This window comes from Falco naumanni, chromosome 13 (assembly GCF_017639655.2).
Source record: "Falco naumanni isolate bFalNau1 chromosome 13, bFalNau1.pat, whole genome shotgun sequence".
NCBI lineage: Eukaryota > Metazoa > Chordata > Aves > Falconiformes > Falconidae > Falco > Falco naumanni.
The window spans coordinates 11,011,551-11,028,633 of NC_054066.1; the positions used below are offsets into that span (position 1 = coordinate 11,011,551).

At 40.4% G+C, this 17,083-nt stretch overlaps 1 protein-coding gene across 4 annotated transcripts in view; it reads left to right on the forward strand.

The window, feature by feature from the left end:
* The window catches only part of NYAP2 (neuronal tyrosine-phosphorylated phosphoinositide-3-kinase adaptor 2), a 147,103-nt gene extending 133,656 nt beyond the window's left edge, over positions 1-13,447 (forward strand). For 3 of the 4 annotated variants that reach the window (XM_040613745.1, XM_040613742.1, XM_040613744.1), the window contains one exon: positions 9,366-13,447. In XM_040613745.1, coding sequence (XP_040469679.1) covers positions 9,366-9,593 — 228 coding nt within the window. In that variant the 3' untranslated portion in view covers positions 9,594-13,447. The remainder of the gene's footprint in view (positions 1-9,365) is intronic. The other variant, XM_040613743.1, reaches the window with a different exon arrangement.
* The last annotated feature ends 3,636 nt before the right edge of the window (positions 13,448-17,083 follow it).

Below are 17,083 nucleotides of genomic sequence, written 5' to 3' on the forward strand. Positions count from 1 at the left end.
ACCATGATTTAGAGTGAGACACACTAATTACAGGTGTGTTGTACTTCGATGTGGTTACTCAGTCATAGGCAGGGCTAGCTGTAGCAGTCATTGAGGTCACTGCCTCAAAATGTCCTGCTGTTTTAAGTCTGGTTCGTGGGCAGTTAAGGCACACATGCAATGGAGCAGCAACCTCCAGCAAGAAGAAGAGGTGGTGAGACAGGGTTAGTAATCTCTCAAGGAAATCTAGGATATTAGAGTGTTACCCTGCAGGTGTTGTACTGCAAAATGCAGTTAGCAGGTGATCCCTGTATCGCTGAACTCTAGCAAAGTATTCTGTCTGTCCTTTTGTCCCTCCTGTGATTGACCTAATACAATATTGAATTTTCCTTTTTATTTTACAGTGAGCGACAGGATGTATCATGGTGGGTTGCTTGAGTTCTGCATTTATTGCTTAGCAAAGGCATAGATTAAGCTTTGATTTTTCATGAGTAATCTCAATAGCAATGCACTATGCGATGATCCACTGCATAAATGAGTTGCATGAGACAACTTTACACGGTATCCCTAATATGAGTTACTTTAGAGGCTCTTATTTTAAACATACTAGCATTTACAGGATGTGTTCACTAACAGTAGATCAAACAGTAGATTCCAGACAGTTGTTGGATGTTTAAAAAAAAAAGCTTAGATGAGAAGAATACATGTTTCCAAATAAGATAATAATGCAAGGTCAGGAAGATCTATAGCTAGACTGATTGCCAGCATAAAAATGGAAAGCAGGACAGTGAATTTATCATTTAAAGTTTGTTTTATTGATAGCCTCAGCAGTAATCTGAGGATTACCGGAAAACTTGAGGCATAGGAGTATGTGCAGGGCTGGTTCTGTATAAAGTAACTGTGACATTTAGTAATTGGAAGCAATGAATCATGAAACTGGAGGTCTGGAATCAGAGGTGCTGAAGGTTTACTAACCATTTGCTAATTTAATTTGAGGATAATTATTAATTGCTGATAATCTTGAATCTTCAGGAATTCCTGGAGTTCCAAAGATTCTTTTCAGTTGTTTTTAAGTGGTGGATTAGTCAACCCATTGAGTGCAAGACAATGTAATGTTTTTTAGTGAGTCCTGTTTGAAAAATATGTGTCCAGAGTGTTCTTACAATAGTGCATCATATAATTAATTAAGAGGTAGAACCATGATTACAGGGGCCTTAGTTTTCTTTTTTTTTCTGTAGTAGTAGCATTTGTAAGAAAACATATTTCCAGAAGTTTAGAAATTTAGAGTAATGTAAATCAAAACATTAAACACAGCAATTCAAATGATACAATAGCCCTAAAATGTGATGCATATACAGTTTCATAACTTGAAATAGCTGTCAGTGAATTCTTTTAATGTCAAACATACGGGTAAAATTGCGAAGGGCTCCTTCCCACCCAACTGTTTTGTCAAAATTAAGACTGTGTGCTGGGGGAAATCTTTCCCAAGTGCTTAGAGGGAAAACAGAGATGTTACTTGTGTCCCTTAAAAAGAAGAATTTGTGAAAGGCTGGGAAGGGTAGTTTGTGTAGTACTACTTAGCACCTTGCGTGCGCTTGTGCTTGTGATGCAAGTATGTGAATGCATGGGATCATTCTAATGTGGCTGCTGGCATTGCAGGACACCTTCTAGAAAAAACACTTCAGACACTTTCAGAGAAGAATTTGCAGTTAGGTTATGCAGTGTCCCTGGGGAGCGTTACCATGCACTACGAATTGCTTGGAGAGTGTCTGCTTTCACAGCTCACCTTGCACATCTTGCGTGTTCCTAAACACACTCTTACTTTTAATCACCTTCTATTAATAATCAATTGTTGTTTTGAATTTAACAGTAACAGGAGAATGAGTTAGCAGTACAGAGCTGTGTAAATTACTATCCTGGGCCATATTACGCTGTCTCTCATGTCAATATTATTGCAGAGTATCTCTGTCAGAGAGAAAGAAGTGACTGCAGATCTAGCCTGTAGTTCTATCCTCACTTACTGACTTTCACAGCCACTGTAAGTAACAGCATTCAGCTGCAGTGCAATGACTACAGCTAATGGTTAGCAAAAGAAATCTTGTCCGACGTAATTTTCCAAGTGCTCTTCTGAAGGCTTTTTAAATCATTTGAGGGTTCTCTTTACTATTTGTTTGAACAAACTGTAATTTCTTGGACCCATGAAGTCAGCTGGTACATTCCTGTTGGCTTCAAATGGGTGAGGATCTTGCTACTCAGATTTTCTGAAACCTGATTCTGGCTGAACTCCTGCCTTGGACAACTCCCTTTTTGTGAACGTGTGCTAAGAGGACCTCCACGTCAAACTAAGAGTATCAGATAGCAGATCGTGAAGTAACTGTTGCTACTTAACATAGCCCTCCACCACTTGCACCCGTGGCACATGACTGCCTTCTAGGAGTGGGATTTCACACCCTCCCGAGTGGAAATACCTTACCCAGCCAGATGTCTGGGACCCATCTGCACCAGGGAAAGTGCCGTCAAGAGTTTCGGTGGGAAAGAGAGTTTGGAAGCTCCTGCCTGAGAACAGGCAAGAGGGAGGGAGTGCCTTTTCCTCCCAGAGGATGGTAAGTGGCTTTCAGAAAGCCTTTCTTCTTCACTTACTGTAGCCTGCCAAAACAAGCCAGCATGCTTGGCTCTGCTGAATGATGTGAGCACTGCACACAGATTGCACTGTTAAGAGATTGCTTTGTGTTTGGATCCAGGAGACATTTTTAATAATCTCCTCCAAATGCTGCTGATATTTTTTATTTCATTGTATTATGCATTGGTTTAAGATCCCTTTGTTGTAGCCTCACATCAGGTATTGAGCTTTCGCTTTAACTGTTGATACACAGTTGTCACAAAGAAAAGGGTATTTGTACGTGACATTCATGGTCACGTACCCGTGATGTGGTTCTCCCCATCCTTCCTGTAAATGAAGATTCAGCCCCTCTGCCCACCCAGCAGGAGAGGGAGGCACTCACAAGGGCCAGAAGAGAACAGCACCTTCCTCAGCCCCATAACCTCTGCAATTTCAGCACAGTAAGTGGGAACCTATAGTATTAGGAAAAATTATGGAAGCAGCACTGAATCATGGGGCTCTCTTACTGCCCAGAGCTTCTGACTTTGCCTCAAACAAACTAGCAACATGAAAAATAGGCAAACCAAGAACTTACCAGCCAAGATGTCATCAGGTTAAACAGCTAACAGGACATGGGGACATGGTGTTGTCTAAAGCCTTCATGTAAACTACAGTGGAAAATATTTTTTTAGGTCATTAAAAGTTCATACAGCACACAAAAACCCAACCCACTCATAGAAGTGTTCAGAGCATGAAATATTGGACAGTCAATTCAAATGTTAGAAAAGTTTCCTCAAAAATGAATGAAAATTGACAGTATTTCCTAACTTCGAGCTACCTATAATATTTAAATATTTCTTCTTCCCCATGGCATTTTTAGCAGCACATATTTTCATGGGCACTTGTGTGAAAATTTATAGCACACCTTTCAGTGCTGTTTCCTGAAATGCCTGTCAGCACCAGGAATTAGCACGACTTTATCCTACCTACACTTCACCCCTGTGGCCTGACTTTGGAGGAGCAGAATTGCTCCCGGCACTTACTCTTCTCTCGTGCCGGTGCAGGCAGGGGTGCAGGGTGCCTGCCTGCCTGGTATGCAGTGGCTCGCAATTAAGTTATGTGGGGCTCGATTTGAGACAAGGGGATGTGAGTGGGACTTGCGTAGCATGTAAGTCTTTTTACTGAGAGCATTATCTATCTATGTATTTATGTAGCTATTTATGTCACACGCAAGCAAGTAAAACTTATCGCACCTAAGAGTCCCAAGCCTGGTGCTGAGGATTTTTCCCCTCTATATTTTCAGTCCTGCTCCCAGATTTTTCTTTTCACCCGCTCCTGTTTTTCATTTGGAAAGGCTATGCTACACGGGATCACTTGGTTTGTATATAACTTGGAGGTATCACCATATTTTTTTCAGTAGCGTACATGTGTTCAGTAACTTATACAGACCTGCTTGTGCCCTGTACTGATGATTGCCTGGTGCTCCTTATGGTGAAAGTTCAGTTCCTGAAGGGCCAGAAAGTCTTATCTCATATTGTGAATAGTCACCAACAAAAAATACAAGATGTTTGCTGCACTTGGTGACCAGAGCTAGCAGGTGTGCAAAGTTGTATCCATCAGCAGTTGCTTAATTGTAATATTGGAGAATAATTTCTTCTTTTTACATCTGTAACTATAACTCTCTTTGCCAAACCAAATTACCCTGCTTAGTTAAGATCAGGGAAAGAACTCTGCTCATTTAGATTTCTTTTTCTTGCTTTAAACACCCATATTCTGAGCACTCTTGTGAATCTGCTGGTGCAGGCTGCCATGACACAGCGTGGGCTGAAGCTGCCCAGCATCATTCTGTGGGCAGCAGTGGTGGTGCCTGGGGCCAGGGCAGAGCCCATGCCAGGGCAATAGAAAAAGAAATAGTCTGCTGTGACACCAGGGAGTTCCTGGCAGTGTGAGCCATTGTCTGTTCCCCAAAGCCTGTTTTGAGTTTTCCATGGGATTATGAGCTTTGCTCAGTAAATTCTGATGTGGCAGAGAGCTATGGCATGTACTGACCTCTGGCTCCAGGCCCTGTCCTCTAAGAGCAACTGAATTGTAGATGTTCTGCCCATCAAACCTCTGCTCCAAGACAGTTCTGAGATCTAGCTCAGGTAATCCAATTTAAGCAATATTTTTATTTGTAAACTATTGGGACTCCTACTTATCTTTCTGGAATAATTCAAAATTTCAGTCCTGTGAGGGAAGAAGAAATGAAGACAGGCCCATTGCTCATGGAGGCACCTACAGACCAAAACATGCCGGTTGTGCTTTGCAGATAAGGGAACTAGTTTGTCTAGTTTGTTTCTCAGATCTTTATAAAGCATTAGAACACTCAAAAGAAAAGTTCTTTTTCTACTTAGGTTTTCTTGGACAAAACATTTTGCATTGTTTTGAGGATGTGTAAAGTTGCTTTTTCTCAGTTGTAAGATGGCTTTGTTACTTCTTGTTCTGCGGCACTGCCAACATAGTACCTGAGAGTATGTAACAGACCTTAATAAAATTAATTTTCTATGTTTTGGGAATAAAAGTATCAGAAAAATAAGGCCAGATAGTAAAAGTAAGGTGGCAACATAGAGTGGTTTCTCCTAAGGCCTTCAGGAAAGCTGGTGATTAAAACTGTATAGAATAATTCAGTTTTGTATAGTGGAAGAATTTTCTTGCTCTTTGTCGTTGATGTTCAAGTTCAGAAGAAGCATTTGCTTTAAAGAAGATTTTTGAAAAAAACCCAGAGAATAATGAATAATCAAAAGGTTAGTGTGTTTAACAGGAACTCATGAGACATCCCCATTTATATCTGCGCTCAGTCATGTTCAGGTGAGAGGATTTATCCAACCACTCTACATTTGTGTATGGTTCCTACACAGCAAGTTATCCTGCAGCTTTTGCTGGCTGCTTAGGAGCAAGGATTTCAGCCTGCCTCCAACACTTCCTAGGTGAATGTGCAAGCTTCTAGGACTTCAGCAGATGTTTTCCTTTACTCTCCTGCTCTGCTTGATTTTGAAAAAAAAAATAGTATCTTAGACCCCAGATAATTTACTGAGTAAAAATTCCATTGAAACAAAAATTAGTTTACAATCAGCAAATTCCATAATTCAAAGGCAATTATGTGACCTAGTACCTGATACATATCCTGGAGTTTCCAGGAGATCCCGCCTCACAATTCCAATATTAGCTGCTTTCTTCCCTTTTCAGTAAGAACAGGCTTTGGGCCAAGGCTGTGGTCAAAACCAACTTTGCTTCTCACGTGCTGTGTCTCATTGGCTGTTACTTCCAGTGCTGATGCTTTTTGTGCCTGTCTGCCTCCATCTACACCTGCAGCCAAGCTCTGACATGCTGCAGTACGTGTACTGTTCCTTACACGCTATGGGGTCTTTCAGGAATAGGAGAGCCATATAAAACTGTATAATGTGTACATTATAGCTATATAATGTTGTGATCACTACTTTTTTCCATATATTAAGTTGTAACATCATTATTTTCTGTGCCTCTCATACTGAACAAATCCCTTCTTATGATACAGCAGTGATGTTGCCAACCTGGTACATGACCAGAGGAGCAGGCTGAAGCCAGAAAGGAGGGAGGGTATGAAAAAAATTAGTACTGGAACTAAGTGTGAGCACCAGTCACAGGAAGGATTAGTCCACAGTATTAAACACGTTAGCTTTAAACACCTCAGTAGCCCTGCTGAAATCATTGAGGGTTACTGCTGCAATTAAACAGCTGGCTTGAGTGCTGGCTTGTGAGCTTTAATGTCTGTAATGTGTCTAGGACACACTGAAAATTTAGTTAACACTCTTTAGGATTTTGTATTAGCAACATGGTTATTGCCATATCTGAAGTTCATTGATCTATGGAGTGGTAACTTCCTCTTAGGTCTGTCTTGCAACTTCAAGAGGCATGCACCCTTGTTCAGTACATTTTTATTTTGTTGCACGTTAACACTATAACTATGAAAAAACTATCAAATAAAACCCTAACATTTGTTCTCACTTTAAAGCATTTTCCCCCAAGCCTTTCAACATCATATGTGTTCACTTAGACTATTTTAGCAAATGACTTTGCACATACCAGTTCTGCACGTTCATGCTGCACATACCATTACCTGAATGCAGTTACAGGAGAGGAATGTACCATGTGGATGATACTTCTAAGAAGATGCCGATGTGAAGGACTCAGCCTTAAAACAAAAATAACATTAAAAAAATCACAAGTAGTTTTGAAAATCTGTGTCTGGGAAAGTGGAAGAACTCATATTCTTCATAATAAATGATTCACTAACTGCAACACAATATGGTGGCCAGTATAAAAAAAGATTTTGGAGCTGCCTACACTTGGGTTTATTTTAAGGGCTGTTTTGCAGGGGGTGGCAGAGTGTCTGTGTAACTGATACATTTTGCAACACCATTTCTATCTTTGGGAAGCTGCAACTGATTTTTTAGAGCTTAGCATGTCAAAATCCTGCTTCAGTCCCCTTGGATTCCATGAAGAAGATTAGCTACCAGGAGACACTGTGTTGGCAACGGTACTGTGTGTAGTACAGTGGCTAGAGTGGAGGTGACGTGGATGTAACACCCTCACAGTGTCTGTCGTACATGGTGCAGATGGTCCTTGTGATGCATGGTGACTGGAGCACACAGCATACTGTAAGGATTTGATATTGGCACATGCTCTGTTTACTTACATGATGGGCTATAAAAGACAAGGTATTTCCCAATGCCTAGAAGAGGAAACCCACACTCAAACACTCTTGTCATCAAATCCAGCCCAAAAGCTGGTGTGCAGCTGTGTGTTGTGAATATTTTGTGTAATGAATTGTGTGAAGACTGTGTCCCTGTCCTACCCCACGTAGGAGGACTCAGCCAAAATGAAGACACTGCTGTGTAAGTACTAATGCGTCACTGATGAGTATAAGTTGCAGAAAATCTGCTTCAGGTACAGCCTCATCCAAAGACCTGTGAAGTTGAGCCAGGGGGCAGGGAGGAGTATCTCCGTTTCGTTCAGTGAGTTTTGGACCAGGGCTGCACACACAAGAGAGAAAGTCTCACAGTCGTATCAGGTGACATGCCTCATACCTGCCTGCACCACAGTAAATGTTAGACTTTTCCTTAAATGAAAAATAAGTATTTGATTAGGAAGAGCAGGCACAACAGGCTTCCAGAAGACTTTTATCTGAGCCGTTTGGAAGGACACTTTGCAGATATGTTACCTGTGTAATACTAAATTCACAAGAGTATTCAAGAACAAAATTCATGTTGTGGTTTAAACTTGTTCTACTCAAAGTACTATCTAATAGATAAGGTAAGCACAGTTTTGTTTCAGTATAAAGAAAGGCAATTCTATCTGAAATTCTTTTATCCTGTGTCACCTCTTAAAAACTGTATTGTCTTTATTTTTCTGTTTGAGTACATCACATTACTTTTTCTGAGGCTTGCTGATGTTTATTCCTTTTGCTTTGTTTACTGCTGTGAAACATCTGAATATTTTATCTATTTATCAATAAATGCTAAATACGCTTCAAGTTGACCACCAAAACTACCAAGATCAATGGAAGTTTCTATACTGGTTTCTAAGACCAGTCCCCAGTTCTAGGAACCTGGTATATGCCCATACTTGGCATTCTAAGTTTTGTGAATGAAAGGCATATGCATTATTAAATGTACTCAAATACTCTTAATAATAAACATACATTTCCTTCATGAATCGTAAAACGCTGCCAAAGTATTACTGTACATATGCATTTTCATGACAAGATCAGAGATGTACTTGGACAGCCCCTGTGAATGTATGGCATGTGTTTACTTATACACAAATCCTCAGTTTATGACTAATGTGGAAAACAAATGGTGGGAGAGTCAAGACATCACTTCAAATTTGCAAAGTAAATGTTGAGAGGAAGTTTTCTCATTTGCAGGTATACAGTGTGTCATCCAAATACAATAAGCCCTTTCAGGATAGTTTAGTATTAGCTATTTCGGTTCCAATCAAAAGCCTTTGAAGACACACATCAGTCATGAGCACCCCACTAAACCCAAATGAAGCCACATTCTCAGGCTTCAGAGGGGCTGTGACATGTACTTACAGCTAAACGTATGCTAACCTCCTTTTATGAATCAGGATCATGTTTTCAAATATTCTACATGCATGAAAGCATGGAGTTTCTTAAACTCTTGGTGTCTTCCAGTTAATTAAATACCATCACAGAATAGGGTAGGTAAATTCATATACTTCGCATGGAGTTCATTAGAGTATTTTTTAAAAAATTAAACACAGAGTTATATTTAGCTTGATACTCACAAGTGTTAACACTGTGCTTTTAATGTGACAGGTTAGATTTGGAAAGCAATATAAAACACGGGTTTCAGTGGATAGAACTTTTTATTTCCACAACTTAAGGATGTTGTTAAGATCCATGTGCCTTTTTAAGATCTAGTGCATCATTTAAAATCCAACCAGTGCTAGTTTGCTGAAAACATTTATCTTTGTTAGCTTTCAGTGCTCTACAGAAGTTAAAAAGAGGACCTTTTACTACCCTTATTTTTTTCTTAAAGTAGTAGTTAGAAGTAAAGACTAACTTTGTTTCTGTTGTTGGCATAGTTATTTTTTGTCCATCAAAGAAACTGGAGTGTTTCAAATAAGACTAATGTTAATGTTACAAAGAAACAATATATTAAATCAATGACCAAATAGTTATTTGTATGCCTTTTTTCTTCTTTTCTTCTTCCTTCTTTTCTTTCCCCGCCCTCCCCCTCAATAGGTGACATGTATGCAGTGGTTGCAAGGGGACCATACAATGCTGGATATGATTGAGAAAAAACGTTGCCTCTGCAAAGAAATAAAAGCTCGACAGAAATCAGAAAAAGGACTCTGCAAACAGGACAGCATGCCTATTTTGCCGAGTTGGAAAAAGAATACTGGGACCAAGAAATACAGCCCTCCTCCTTATTCCAAACAACAAACTGTTTTCTGGGACACTGCAATTTGACAGGCGTGTGGAGGATGCCCTCTCCACTGTGTTGCATCGTGCACAGGTAGCCTGCTTTTTTAATAAGGCAAAGGCTCTAACCTAAGACTTACCTGCAGGTGGTGATCTTCCTAGGAAAAAACACACCAATAAGTGCTCACCTGTCAATCAAGAGAGAGATTTAAGTTTCCAACTGGATTAAGGCATACATATTTATCCAGGATTTTTTTGGATCCAGAAGATATCAAAATGTAAATATTTCGCCAATATATTGAAAACACCCAAACTAATACACTGTTTAAATATATATATATATATATATATATAAATTCAAAAATTTATGAAGAATTTTACTATATAATGTTACTGTTACACTGTTTTATTACCTATTTTCTATGTGGTATTCTAATGTTACCCCGCCACAACCACCACCACCATTTTATTTCTCTTACCTGCCTAGATGTGGCCTCTGTACAAAAGCATGTGGTTGTACATTTTGTTGAAGAGGACAATGTACAAAACAACTCGGTGCCGTGCTAGGGCTGTAGAAGTTTCCTAGAGTTGTACTTGTTGGAGGTATTTATCTTTGGGGAGGGGAGGGCTGGACAAAGGAGAGAGTTCTGGTGGGAAACAGCAAAACTGCAAGCAATGCAAATAAAAGTGCTTAATGCGGATGCCTGAATTGCATTTAAAATATGAATTGTTCTGCATCAGCTTTCCTATAAAGTTAATCAGATATATTGCCCCTGGTTTTATATGCATCCGTTACTAAAATTATTTGGCCGGAAAACTAAATTTTCTGCAGAAAAGCCTGCAACAGAAACTCTTACTTCATTATATTCAGCTGACTAGCAGAGACCATGGTTCACTGTGACTAAGCATTGTACAGCCCGTGATGGAGAGACCCAGTCACTTAGCAGGTTAAGGCAGTGGCGCTGCAGCCACGGTTCCTGTCCACATTTGTCTTTGGTCCAGAAAATAAAGGTAACAAAATCTGTTTACGTGTTCATTATTTTTAAACCCAGCAACCCATCCTTACCTTACGCTGTGTCAGATTTCCCTGTGTTATTTATAAAGGATGGAATTCAGGCCCCTTGAAAGCCAGTAGGGAAATCCCTCTTGATTTCACATGGTTTTGAAGTGGAGGCCCATAAATTCTCCTGGGTATGCCGTTTTCTTCTTCCTGGCTGCTTTTGTAATTGGCTTGCAATCCTGTAATGTATTACACCCATTTTAACAGAATATTATGTCATGACCAAAGAATTATAACCTCCTGGTTTTAACGGGAGAAAGAGATGGCTTATACTGATTATGAGGGTGAAATCCATGTGGTGAAATATCTTCCAAAAGGATCTGTTAAGAGCGAGGGAAACTTGTACTGCTGTGGAGTAGGGGGGGGAAAGATCTATGGCATATATTTTGTATATTTAAATTTCTATCTATGCGTTTAAAGTTTGGTAGCACAAAAGTCCCTCTTTAAAACAATCATTTTAGTATTATATTCGCCGAGAAGAAAAGGTGTGTTGTTTGAAACTTCTTGCTGTATTGGCTTTTCTTTGAAATTATATTGACAGCATTGCTACAGCTGTAATTGCTGATCAAAAAAAACCAAAAATAACAAATTTTAGAAGGTTTTTGTAATCTATATTGCTAAAGTTTGAGTTTGGGTAATGCTTTATCAGTAGTAGTTTCTTTTCAGCCTCTGAAATAAAGTTTTTAAATATTTTATAACTAATTAACTAATGTATATTTTGATGTCCAAACTGAGATTTCTGTAAAAGATAAAGTGTGTGTTTATATGTGTGTATGTATAGTAGCATTATTGTATATGTATATATGCATATTTGTACACACATATACTTGTATATATGCATGTATCTCTATATATACTCATAGCTGTGTGCATACGTATACCCACATACATTAAATATTGGTGTGTGCTATGAATATACAGTGGCTGGAATGGGTAGGCAATTGAAATGCAGAATTAAAGAGCCCCTCACAGCCAAAATGCAGAAGACATGAAAAAAGCCAGAGGCTGTGAAGGAATCTTTGAATACATGTTACATCCAAAAGACACCAACTGTATATTCTGCTTATTCTCTTTTTTTTTTAAAGAAAGAAAATGGCAGAAGAAAAACTCCAGAGATTTCGCAAAGTTCCAGAATCTGCTGGAAAGAAGACGACTTGTTGGTCGTGAGAAATTTGTTGAGATAACAGGTTCATTATTCAGAAAGTGTTTATGCTTTGTCTTCCTTGTTATGTGGCAAGAGAAGTATTTTTCATAACCATGTGTGAAATATTCAGCTCAACCCTTTCTCCCAGCTGCACTAAAGTCTCTGGTGACAAAACGGAAGCCGGTGTTCAGTCAGTCTTGATACTCCATCTCTGCATTGGTCTCTTCCTAGAGCGATTACTTTAAAACCCGTCCTACTGAAGCATCAATTTTGCAGTCCAGACCTGTGGGTACGCACGGGGGCTGCAGTGCCAGGCCCTCTGGGGGAAGGCAAATGTTAATGTAAACAGTTACATGTTTAATAGTGTTTGTTCGTACTGTGTCCTTTCCATATCGATATATAATAGGAATAATGATCAGGGAATCGAAGCATTCTTGTCCTAAGCAAACTTGCTTGTACATTTTGCCCACCATAAAACCACTCCTTGTTTCGCTTGTAACGCTCAACACTGTTTATGTTGTCCTTCCTAAATAACTGTTCATGTGCTTCCAGACCTCCATTGTATCCCATGGAAACAATGGCTTTTCATTTTAAAGTGCGACAGTACATGAAAAAGTAAAATATAACTTAGCACTTACCTTCAAAGCACTTTAGAAATGTGAACTAAACCTCACAGTTGCAAGAATCATTTTACAAAGGAGGGAAGTGAGGCTCAGGTGGAGTAGTTTCCAAAGGTCACAGGCAGAGCCAGAGCAAGATAAACTGTCCTGTCCCATGACTGCTGGCCCACCCCAATGCTTGAGTAAAAGGTGCATTGTACTGCCGAGAGTGTGCCATCAAAATGCTGTTAAACATTTTCTATGTCACCTATTGTCTCAGCAGTTTCTGTGTCACAGGGTGAATGACAAGTGCTTAGTTACACACAGTCATTAAAGCTGTAGTCTGTATAAATATGCACTCTGTATATACATACAGATCACATATATACACACACTTACGAAGACTGTATATATGAAATTGTTTGGTATGCACTTATTTTGCTTTAAACTCTTGAAGTTAAACATTATAGTGTAGCAATTTGTGTAAAGTGCACTGTGATTTCAAGAAAGCACAGTAAAGTCACAGGTCTTGTTATTCTTGCACTAAAAATGTGTTTACGTATATTAGCCAATGTATGTCTACTTTATTGCTCCTTTTGACAAATTAAAGCAAATGGTATAAAATGGTATGGGGTTTTTCAGTTTGGGTTGTTTATTTTTAAGTGGACAATGGCACTATGTTTTTAAATAACAGGGTTTTTAAATAAAATGAAATCATTCTGTGTTCATTCCAATGTAATACCTTTACCAATATCTTGAAACTGAATGTCATGTTGCTTTTTTTCATATTTCATTAGAAATTGTCAGGTACGTGCCTGAGATTGTGTAGGAGTAAGGAGTAGCTAGAGGCTAAATGTAATCATATATTATTAGCCGTTTCTATATACACAGTATAAATACATATTAATTTTCTTTTCATTTTTGTACTTGATTTTTTTAGGTAAGATGTAATTAAATGTACTTTGATACTTCTGAAGTAATAAGATGTTGTTTGAAGATCAATTCTGCTTTCTTTAGTGCATTGACAATATTTTACAATAATTTAGTGCTTATTTATTTGTGCTCCGGTGTAATTATAATAAAAAGCAATAGTTTAAAATATTTGGCTGTTCATTTTCACTTGACGGTTTCAGCTTTGAACTGGGTTATTTACTAGGGATTAGCTAGAGATTCCTGGGAAGAAAAGTCAAGTCATAGTTGTATATTTATAACATTCCCTAGGCACATTTTAATCACATCGTTTGTTGGAGGAAATGAATGAATTACTTTAATAGGTTGGTATTTGTAAGTCATGCCTGGTTGCATCTAATGCCATGAGTTCCATCCTCAACTAAATCCTTAGGATAAGATTTCTCCAAAGAGCAGACAGAAATTTTGGTATAGGTACCTGTGAACAGTTTGTGATGGAAGATGCTCATTTCAAAGACCCCCTTTCAAAGATCTCTGCAGAATATCCACAAATGGGAGAGGGGCCCATCACGCTCTCCACGAAGCCTGAAAAAGATCTGTTTCTTTTTAAAAGTCCTGTTTCCAGAGAGAAGCTTTATTCCCATTGGTATGTAAAACCCAGTCCTTGCAGAGGAATTCCACCTTAGGAGGAAGGGACAGGACAGGTGCTGTGGGGGAAGAAAAGGACCTGTACAACAGTGCTATTGATAATGATCTTCCTGTGCTCAATTTTGCAATACTCTGTTTTCTGTTGAAGTTTTGTAGCCTAGATTCTGTAACTGAGATAACCTCTCCTCTAATTTTTTTAAGACCACATTTTGTAATTTAAAAAGGTTTCCAAGAGCAAATAAGCAAGTAGTTAAATAAAGAACCCAGAAAGGAACAGTAATGTTCTGCTTATAGCACTGAGACCAAATTTCTCTCCCTTCATGGAAGAAGCTGCCTTTAATGGGCAAAAAAAGTGCTATCCATGCTTGTATGGATCTGTATGCAGAACTGAGCCAGTGAGAATCTTTTGGTTGTCTTCTGCAGGAGCTGGATCCGAGGCAGGTTGCAGATGATCCAGAAAGTGCTTTCCAAGGGCTGCCCTGCCTCAGGAGCCCAAGCTGCATGCTTTTCCTGAGGCACAGCCTCTCTTTCCTCAGCAATAACCCCATTGCCAAGGCCCATATAATGGCTGAAGAGCTTTGTAACCTCTTTAAGCTCTTCATCCTCTCTCCAGCCCCTGGCATAGGTGTTCAGAGTGAATTACTCCTAAACAAACTCCAGCCTTTTGTCCCATTCTCCATGTTTCATAGGGAAATCCTACAGGGATGACTAGAAATGAACAGGACAAAACCAAGGTTTTACAGGGATTTCTCCAGATTTAAAAGAGGAAAAGAGATCCTGTCAGTTTAAAAGTCAGATTGTTGTCTGTACGCTTCAATGGGACAGTTTATGAAGTCCTGTGTCCTAGCTTATTTCTAAAGACTTTCCAGGATTACTTCCAACATCCACCTCACTCCCCATGCCATGTCTGACTGCTGCTGGAGAGAGCAGCACCAGAACCAGAGAAGGAACAAAAAGGGAGGATTGGCAAGTGCAGCAGGAAGCATAAAATTGGGGTAAATTCAAATTTTTCCCCATTTGAAATCTGTGTATTCGCTTTCTTTGCCACTGCAGAAACACTTCCTATGTGCCATTGTTTCTTAAACAGAAGAGGTTTAAATTAAAAGGAGACAAGACCATAAAAAGCAATGGTCGAGTTTTACACTTGTATTTGCTCTAAGTTTATTTAAAAGTGGAAAGGTGCCTGCAGTCCTCCATCTTGGGTCTCTCTCCTTTTGAGTTTTAAAAATCGTCACAATAACACTGGCTGGAATTACTGTGTTTCTCTGCTGCAGTCACTCACAGTGACCTTAGCTGGTGCCAGAGTGGCTGCGAAGCAATTAAAGCACACAGCGTTTTGTCTTCCTTGGGAACAAGTAACCTGCCCTGAGCAAAGCAGAGAAGTCAGGCAGCCATTAGAGGAGAGATGGGCCAACATCTTTCAGATCTACAGCCAGCGCTGACAAAGCTGGCAAAGGAACAGCAGGAAACTAAATAAAATTTACAAAAACAAAAGACAACTGAAAAGAAACACTGCTCAAAAGCAAGACTGAACACATTTGGCATTTATTTTCTAAATGTGCCAACATCTCTTTTATGGTGCGGTTTTGCCTTTAAAACAAAATTACATACCTGTCACCTTTTAATTGAGATTTTTGGCACTGGGGTGGGTGGTGGTTTTAGTGTTCTCCCTGCCTGTGGCATATTTTCATCTTCCTTTGTCCCCTTCTCTCTTTCTGTCTCAATCTTTTCTTTCATGATGTGCTTTGGGAAATATATTAGTAGGTACAATGAGAATTCTCCTGTTGCCTTTTGTTCCTGTTAATGTTGTGCTCTCCTTCCCCTGTTCTCAGCTGGCTCTACACTCTCTAACCCTCATGAAAACATGCAAAGAGAGCAGGAGCAGGAACCTCCATTGATTTTATTTTAGAGGATAGCATTTATCAATGCTGTTCTTGGTGTATACACAGTGAGTTTCATGGAGGGATTTGGAATCACTAAAGAGTTGATAAAACACAGAGGTACTGAGAAGCTGCAGACTGGGCCACAGCTGCAGCTGGTGGGCAGCAAAGCCAGGGCTGATGCCCACATCCCTCCTGGACCCAAATGCCCTTGCCCCCAAACCAGCTTTGTGTGGAGGAATAGAAAGAGTGGTGCCAGGGGAGAGGTTTCCTGACTGCAGCTGGCAGGACATCAGCCCAGGCCAGGAGGAAATTAATTTTATGTGTTAAAACAAAAAGACAAAATTCCCCATAAACCTTCTCCCTCAGCTTTCACTTCTGTCATGTGTATCTCCTGGACCACATGCAGCCTATAGTAAGGGCTCATGAGAAGCTCTGTTGACCTCCCCAAGCCCCAGAGAAGCCAATCGAGGAGACCAGGAGCTTTCCCCTACTCTGGCAAGGTACCGGGTGCAGACCTGCCCCCTTTCTGCAACCTGCCTTGGCCCCTAAGCTGCAGACAGTGAAACAGGGAGTGGGAATGGGGGTGGGAAGACTGCTGGGAGCTGCAGCAGCCACAGAGGAGCTGTGCACGCAGGTGCTGGGGCACCAGGAGGAGGCTGCGAAGGACAAAGCGTCCAGAAAAATGTGTGACTGCTGCTGAGGGAGAAAGCAGCTTGTGAGAAGGGAACACACTGATGTGAGAAGCAGAAAACTCCTGTCATGCCCAAGGGCCAATCCAGCCCTCCTGAGCAGGCATGGAAAAGTGGGTGATGTCCCTGTGCCAGCTGGGAGCAGAGGGACAGGGGGAGAGGGACTCCAGAGACAGGCCAAAACTGTGGTGCCATCGGCCAGGTTTTGGGGAGAGGACAGGCTCCTGGGGTCTGACGGCTGAGGGAGCTGGTTGCTTTTGATCTCTGGAGGCCACCTGCTGCTGGCACTCAGCAGCCTCACTTGATCAAAATCTAACAACAATACCTGATTAGATCTTTTGTATCAGGAGTATTAATTTAAAAGAGAAAAGAGGAAAAAATCCAGACTGGTCTCCAGCAGCCTCCTGATAGTTGTGGCTGAGCGAGAAGGCTTCAAGCCTGTGAAGTCCCAGTGTGAGGGCAGAGGCTGGTGGCTGCTAGCTGCCTCACCTCCATGCCTGCTCTGAGGGGCCGGGCAGGCGGCGGGATGCACGGGTTGCACCACACGCCACAGGGGTGAGAGAGAATGCCAGTTGGGTTGGGGAAAGAGAAATTATTGGATATTTG